General features: G+C 36.2%; 1 protein-coding gene across 1 annotated transcript; it reads right to left on the bottom strand.

Annotated features, from left to right (window-relative positions):
- Positions 1–591: 591 nt before the first annotated feature.
- On the bottom strand, positions 592–6,712 carry LOC106640480 (phenoloxidase-activating factor 2). The gene is made up of 7 exons (XM_014354538.2): positions 6,576–6,712; positions 2,749–2,837; positions 2,469–2,664; positions 2,078–2,386; positions 1,415–1,754; positions 1,215–1,307; positions 592–800 (listed from the first exon to the last, which is right to left on the bottom strand). Exons 2-7 carry the CDS (start codon positions 2,819–2,821, stop codon positions 594–596), a joined length of 1,218 nt encoding a protein of 405 aa, XP_014210024.1. The 5' UTR covers positions 2,822–2,837; positions 6,576–6,712; the 3' UTR covers positions 592–593.
- Positions 6,713–8,422: the final 1,710 nt, after the last annotated feature.

Below are 8,422 nucleotides of genomic sequence, written 5' to 3'. Positions count from 1 at the left end.
CTAAATATTACTCGTTTTTCGCCCAAGTAAACCACTTATTTGATGATGAACTGCATCTTTTAATAAATAATGAATGTAATTTAATTTTCATTATTTGTATTCTTATGTTCGTAATGTCCGAAAAGGAAATTTGCAAGGTATATGATCGAACGGAAAAAGCAGAGAAATAAATTATATTCACCCAAAACGTATAATACAATTTTTATTCACACTCAAATGAATGTCCAACATTACATTGAAATAATCCTTTCAACGTAACGACAGCGTATAACATACTCGCTTGTACATAATTATACCAATGATGTTTGTTCTGAGAATCCGTTAAGTATACTATATACGCAAAAGAAAAAAAAATCATCTACAACTTTGTAAAAAAAAAAGAAAAATAAAAAAAAAAAAATAAAGAATTTTACCACTTTTGGTGATAAAACTATTAAAACATCGTGTGATCATTAATCATCATTGCACACCGAGTATTGTCAAGTCGATTGCGCGACGCCATATAACATTGCGTACGTCTGTTTTTATTGAGCGGAACATTACATCGATAGAATTGGCCCTGGATCCACCCTGGCGCTGAAAACTCCCCCCTACTATCTGTATTGGTAATCGTCGGTGCCGTAGTTCCACCTTCCAGCCATTATCTGGTCTATCCAGGCTCGGGCGTAGGCTACGTTGGCGTACACGCCGGGTACGAGGTTCTCCCCGCAACCGATGCCCCAAGCCACGATACCCGTCTGGTAATATCTGTTGTCCGGGTCGTTAACTATCGGACACACCAATGGACTGCCCCCGTCACCCTGTGCGATTAAAAAGTATCATTATTATTATTTGTTTATTTATTTCATTATTTTTTTTTGTTCATACATTATACTCTTTTGTTCGCGGTGTATAATTCATCGTACAGCAAAGACTTTATCAATACACGAGTACAGATTCACCTACTGGAACACGATTTTTTTTTCAACCATCATCAACCTATCCTCGGACTTTGTCACTGGAATCAGTTTTTGTTTCCTTTTTTCTTAAACGCACAACTCATTGGCATTGATTTTACGAAAGAAAGAAAAACGTGAATTTTACGGTACCCCCAAAAAATCGTGTTCCAAAGAGGTTTTCCATGAAAAAAAAAAAAAAAAAAAAAAATGTTCGCCATCGCTTCCCATTAGAATTCCTCAAGCTCAGCTGAAGAAAGAAAAAAAAAGACACCATACCCTGCACGTGTCCCTGCCGCTCTCGCCACCGGCGCAGATGAAGCTCTCGTGGAGCTTGAAGTATCTGCCGAGTCTCGTGCCCCTCAGCGAGTTCTGGAAAGTACATTTATACATATATACATATGTATTACTTTAATTGTTGGATTTTCGTCAATAATGTTTACAGCTCAAACGATGTATGTATATGTACGAAAACGTACCTGACACGCGGTATGGGGCACGATGGGCAGCTCCACCCTCTTGAGGATGACCTGGTAGCGCCCCTCCTTGCCGAACACGTCTTTGCCCCAGCCGCTGGCGAAGCAACGCTGGTAATCAAAGTTCGCCCCCAACTCGGGCAAACAGACCGTGTCGATGTTTTCGGCCGCGTTGACGGGCTGGGCGAGCCGTAGGAGAGCAAAGTCGTTGCGCAACGAGCCGGAGTGGTACAAATCGTTGGTCACGTACTCGGCCACTTGGCGATCCTGGTGGGGAAAGACCTCGTTTTTCGTCTGCGTGTCCCACTCACCGGCACGGACCTTCAGGCTCGAGGCTTGCTTGCTGCAGCGTCGGAGAGACACGACATTTTTTTTTTTTTTTTTTTTTTTCTTTTTTTTTCTTTTCTTTTCTTTTGTTCTCTTGTTGTGGATGTAAAATTAGGTAAAATCGTAGGAATAAACAAATAATCGCTCGATCAAAATGAGCTAAATAAAAAACCTCGATTATTAATTGATAAATTTTTGCACGGGCATACCAGCCATCTCTTTTTTGCATGGCAATCCAATTAACTTTAAAAGACAATACGGTATATAGTACGTTGTATAGCATCCGATGGATTAAAAAACAAAAACAAAAAAAAAAAAAAAAAAAAAAAGGTACTTTACCCGTGAACGCAATGCGCCGCGGTAAGAACGACGCTCGGGTGGATGAGAGCACCCCCGCACTGGTAAACGTTGACGAGCTCGCCTTGGTTGCCGATAGGCTCCTCCTGGAGTATGGCCACCATCCACGGGAACTCGCCGAACTGGGCCTCGCCGTCCTTGGCTCCGGTTATCTTGAAACCAACCCCATTCAAATTCCTCCTACCGCACCCTCGACGCACCTGCGGCCTCGGCGTGATCTTTTCCTCGGGTGGCTTTATGTCCGGCCCCTGGCAACATACGTCCAGGTAATCCTCGCACGGGCCCGACAACCTATACAACCATATGTCATTCATTATACCCCATGTCTTGATATATGTATAATGTGTATGTAAAAAAAATATTATACAAGCACCTGATGTCAATGAGGCCGACGCCGTCGTCGATGATCGTGTGGTTTTGGCACTGGTAGTAGGGCACGCACTCGCAGTCGCCTTCGCCGAGGCGGCCGGGGGTGTTTTCGAGAACGACGCCGTTGCCGATCCCGTTTGGCGATTGGAAAACCTTGTCGACGAGATTTGGGTTGAGCGGGGAGGGGGACGTCTGGGCACCTTGCGATTGCAAATTTTTTTTTTTTTTTTTTTTTCATTAATGGCGTTTTTATACAACGGGTTATTGGTATATGCAATGCTTACTTCCTCGTTGGGGAACGGTCCAACCCAAGGCCAACAGCAGCAGCACCGACCGGGCGCCCGATTTTTGCCACATGATTGATTTTCTTCGGCTGGATATTATATGGAAATTGCGGTGAAAATACGGGTAATTATAGGACTACCTAAAGACTTTTTTTTTTTTTTTTTTTTTTTCTCATCGCATACCGATGCGTCAACTGAATTAATTTTAAATAAAGTTTATGTTAAAAGCCAATAAGTTGGTTTTTTTTAGTCGATGAATTTCAATTGAAACGACTCGTCGTTTCGATAAGACGTTGTTGTTTTAAAAGCATTTTTATACAAGTATATTTACATCTTACGCGCTATTAATAGTTGCGTCAAAACGATACGTTCGAGACAACTTTTTATTTTAAAATTCTTTTTTTCTTTTTTTTTTGTTTTATGTTTATCTAAAAGTCAAAAATAACTCTTGGCATGTTTAGTGTTGATTGGTGCGGTGTGTATATTATGTGTAATTTATGTTTGGATGTTGACGATTTTTCCAGTTTTTATCCCGATCGAAGGGAAAATCGGTCGAAAAAGTTGCGCACGACATCTTTTTTGTACAAACGAGAAACTCGATTCAAGACACAAGTAGCAAGGTCTTTTTGCACGACTTCGCGGCTTCATCAACAAATTAATGATTTCGTATTTGCGTACGAGAGTGACGTCTCTCGCGCGTACAATGATCGAGTGCGCCCCATTGATTTCTTTAGATGCGTTTGTTGACATTAATTGTTGACTCATTACCAGCCGAGGGGAAAAATTCGGGTGATTTCGTGCGTCTTTCGACAAAATGTTTTTCCCAACTTTTGTGCGCTTTTCGTTCATTTTCGCAGATGTGCATAGCTTTGTAAATTTACCCAAACTCGTTTAAATGATTCACTTCGAATTAAATTTATTCCGATAGCGTTGGGAATTTTTTAATAAATAATAATGACCAGAAATATTGCAAGAAGAATTTTTTTGAATAAAGCGTTGATTGCAATTAACAATTAGTACATCGCTAGTTGAAAAAACGTTGTAAGTGAGTGGTAATCCTTGACAATGTTTTTCACACGGAATGAGCTGTAATGTTGATGTAAATTGTCTGTTTTTAATTAAAAAAAAAAAGAAAAAGTTTACATTCCTACAAAAAAACTGAAAATGAAAATATTCTCTGTATAAAAAAGTCTCTTTTATCATAACTATATTCAGTAGACATGTATTTTATTTTAAAACAAAGTTTTTCCGCAAAACCCACGAATTTTTGGCAAACACTCCTGGAAAACCTCTTCTGAATTTTTATAGTCTTTTGACTGAACTGTAGAAAAAAAATATCGCTGTTCAATAGCCCCTCCCGAACAAGATCGCGCACAAAAACAACACTACCGTCGAATGTTTCCCCCTCGCTCCATGACTGTACGCGAGACTATCGAAAAAAAAAAAGTTTCCCATATTTTGTTTAATCAAAACATCGCCCCATTAACAACAGCATCAATCTCTCGCACCAATAAAAAACAAAGTAGTTAATCATAACAACCTAGTTTCGCTCTCGAGGAAAATCCCTGGAACGTCTCTGCTACATGTATATATACATATTTCCTTGGAGATAGTCGTCATTGTGCAACGGCCAGCGGTTTCTCTCTCGCTTCGCCAGATAAATAATTGTGTTACATACTTATCACGCGGCACTGACCTTTGCGCATGTAAACCGGTCGTATTGCGTGTATAGAAGCGATTTGTCGAAACTGTGCTGTTCGATGTGTTTTTTTTTTTTTTTTTTTTTTTTTTTTTTTTTTTTTTTTTTTTTTTTTTTTTTTTTTTTTTTAACAAAACGGTTCCTCGCGTGCGGAAGACGTCTGTTCAAATTGGTTAATGAAAAACCTTGCTTTCCGATGAAAACGTGTAAGTTTGAGGTGTGGGTATAGCCTATTGATTATACTGTCACGCAAGAAGTTTGAGTATGGATGTATTGTGCTTGTGCCTATTTTTTTTACACGTTTACGAAATTCTACGCAAAAATTTTCATAAATTTTCGATCAATCATATAAAAAATACATGTGAGTTACTCTTAAAATATACTTAACTTATTTTAAATTTACTTTAGTACGAATTCATTTTTGTTAGCACTGACAAAAAAAAAAACAATAGTTAACAATAATGTTTCAAAAATTGATTGAAAAGTGTCACTTGTCTTTTCATTGCAAAAAGTTATCGAAAGTACATTACGTATCGTTTTGGAGATGTCCCAGTTTTGAAAGAACTAATTCCCGTGCATCTAGTTTATACGCTTGCGTGATAATTCTCCGTTTTTTTGAATAAAAAAAAAAACTTTCTAATATTCTTTGTCAGTTATGCAATACCAAAGTCAACTAGGATATTTTACTGGCATATATATGTATATTATGTAACGGATAAATAATTGACTATTATTATCAGGAAAGTAAATGACTAACTGTCGAGTCAAACAGGTTGTAGAAGACGGGGAACAAGCTCAACTCATGCCTACAGGGGGATGCGTTCGAATTTAGCCGAAGCATATAAATATTATCTGATTGATAAAGGTTGTGAGGCGGATGAGGTAAGCGTTGTAACAGCTGTCGGTGCACTTGTGATTTTTGGCAAGCCGTACAAAACTTGAAAAAATGCACGTACTCGCAAAAAAAAAAAAAAAAAAAAAAAAAACAAACAAAGGGTCGATCCGACTCTGATTAAGGATCGGTTTTGATTGAACAAGTACTTTATAGAGTAACTGGATTTGTTTATTTTTTTTTTTAATTTCATATTTGAAATCTAATAGTTGTATATTTTCCCGTGACTCAGCCTGACCGGTAATTTTCCTTGCGTTTCAGTGAGTATTATGTCTGTTTAAAGTAACAGAATTCCCATACTGTTATTACTTACTATCAAGTTTTGTAAATTTGAATCATCAGGAGGAAGAGTTAAATTTTGCGTCTTACTTGGAAAACCATGAAAATGAAAGTTACGCTGAGTTTTTGATTATGCTTAATATTTAGGGGGAATTTTTGTTTTTTACTTTTTAACAAAAATAAAACTTACAATCGCAAACGACGCTACAATTTTACTCAAGTTCAGAGGTTATTTATTACTACTAAATTACTACTAATTTTTTTTTTCTTTTTTAGAAAAAAGTTATTTTCAACACAAAAAAAACTTGGCAACTTAGAAAAACGAGGACAATAAATTTATTCGAGAAGCGAAGACGAAACAAAAATTGTTTTTTCACCAAAAAGTTTTTTATTCAAATTCAAAACAGTGATCGAAGATAAGTTCAGCGAAGAGCTTACGTTTTTGCAAAATTTGTACTTATTTCCTCAATCTCAGTGCACGTTAATCAATAAACATCACAGCCAATGATTAACCGCAGTATGTTATTACTTTTTTCTAAGAATCATAATATTTTTCTTGCAACTCAAGGTTGTACTTGGCTGTACAAAAAAATACCATCGATCCTCCGTAATATATTTAACCGAAGTGTTTTAGGACCGTACGATCCATTCGGTTACTGCGTTGTATCCACAAAAAATATATACATCTTGTGTCAATATACATATATATATATTTCTACCAATCGGGGAATAAATTACAATAATCGTTTCGTTGGCGCGTAAATTGAAAATCAGATAATCTCGTTTCTGCAACAAACAGGAAACGTGAATTTTTGTTTTTACTTCGTATCTCGTACGAAAAATCGTGGGGATGTACAAAAAAGTTTGTTACTTCACTGAAATAAAACAAAAAAAAAAAAAAAAAAAAAAAGAAAAAAAGAAAATAGCACGAAACTCCGTCCTCTTCAGATTACTCACCGATACAGAAAATCCCAAACGACGGCCAAAGGGTGCAAAAAAAGTTATTATATTAATCACTTGGAATACAATAACGTATTCCCGAAGCAGTGGACGTCTCGACGAGCCAAGCGACGAGATACTATTATACCAAGACGAAAGAGTCGGTAGTCCTCGTTACGCCGATCTGTTCTCCCTACTCTTCGGTTTGAAAAATCATCATCTCGCGATATCGTATATGTATTTATATGTATACACCCATACTTCGATCTCGGTTCGCATGGGTATACATGTATAGATCGGTAATGTAATACTTACGTGCAATCATGTAACGTATATGAGATATACCTACTTGTATAGCAGATATACATATAATATGATATCGGGAAAGTCCCGTATACGTTCGCAGCCATGTATAGAACGATGCGTTCCTGGTAATCCTTCGGGGGTCGAAAAATTTTCCCCGTTTAAGTATACTTACCGATCAAGGATTCCGTGTGTACTATATATTTTATAAGTTTTACACGTGCGTGCGCGCGTGAATAAGCTTACGAAATATTTCGGAGGTGGACAGTGGACACACATATATATATATAAACACGAGACTCGAGACCTTGCTTGGGTGATGGATGTCAAGGATGCGCGCTCCTCGGGGTACGGCGTGCGTGCAGACACTGACATTGCGTAATTGTGGTATTATACGCCGATTAATAAAACAAAACTGGATATTGGGTGGGTCAATTTTTTTTCTTTTTCTTTTTTTTTTTTTTCCAATCGGAAAGAGACTCGAATGTTTTATTTTATTTTGCGTGATTTCACCTCGGGGTTCACGGTCATGTTTAATATGGACCATAGAGAATTTCATGAGCGTTGTTTCATCGTTTTTTCTATTTAATTTTAAAATTTTTAATTTCACGATTTGATGATAAAATTTGATGATGTTTCTGTATGAATCAACATCGATAAATGATGGATTAAATATTAACAAATTTATACGCAAACGCGTGATTATATATATATTTTTTTTTAAATAAGATGTAGTTTAGTTTATATTTTATTATTTTAGTAATGTCTATAAATAAGACAAAAAAAACAAGGTATCGAGGTGGTTCACTTTGAAACCTTGAACTTGTCTCAATTGCGTATTGTTTGTCCTTGACTGGTAATCAAATGTACAGTCAACGACTGTTCCAAATACGAATCTCAAAAAACATTTTTTTTTTTCTGGATGCGATCATTATTCACTTGTTTTTTTTTTGTTATCGCCATATTTTATAAGGTTTTTCGTGAAAAAATTGCTGGATGATAATAATATTGGTTTAAAAAAAAACCCGCAAAAATTATCACAATTACCTATACACATAGTTTATTTTTCAACGTACTTTGAAACAGAAAAAAAATCAAAACATTATAGCTTATAAAACATTTATTGCACTGTAGTTTGGAGTAAACATTTTTTCGAGGATTTTCCGCTTATCGATTATATTTCATTTACTACATACTAACACATTTTACGTACAACATTTTCAGCTTGGGATGAATATAATTTTTTGATCAAAACACGATTTTTCAGTATGTTGTATGATTTTTGGAAGTATCGTTGAATGGAACTCGTACCTACACTAACTTTCCAAACAATGGTACACGAAGGGAAAAAAAAAAAATAAACAAAGAAAACAAATCTTTTAATAATAAAGATACAATAAGATTTACCATTAAACATAAATTTTCAAAAGTCCTTAAAATACACCAAAACCGATGCTTTTTTGCTTCGGTCTTGTCCACGACGTCCGCATCACAATATAATCGCTTAATAACAATTATTTTTCTTAAGATTCTATTTCATATAAATAATATAAGAATTCTAC

The sequence above is a fragment of the Copidosoma floridanum genome, unplaced genomic scaffold (genome assembly GCF_036245765.1).
Source record: "Copidosoma floridanum isolate Cflo_tuat_1 unplaced genomic scaffold, Cflo_Japanese_pri ptg000006l, whole genome shotgun sequence".
Taxonomy (NCBI): domain Eukaryota; kingdom Metazoa; phylum Arthropoda; class Insecta; order Hymenoptera; family Encyrtidae; genus Copidosoma; species Copidosoma floridanum.
The sequence above is the reverse complement of the archived record's forward strand: the minus strand, read 5'-3'. Positions and strand labels throughout refer to the sequence as shown.

Bases quoted from the DNA above. Each gene is read 5' to 3' on its own strand.
- LOC106640480 (XM_014354538.2), bottom strand. From the start codon at position 2,821: ATGTGGCAAAAATCGGGCGCCCGGTCGGTGCTGCTGCTGTTGGCCTTG. The intron at 2,387-2,468 runs GTGCTTGTATAA...ATGGTTGTATAG, and splicing joins GTCGGCCTCATTGACATCAG to GTTGTCGGGCCCGTGCGAGG. The intron at 801-1,214 runs GTATGGTGTCTT...TTAATCGCACAG, and splicing joins GCGGCAGGGACACGTGCAGG to GGTGACGGGGGCAGTCCATT.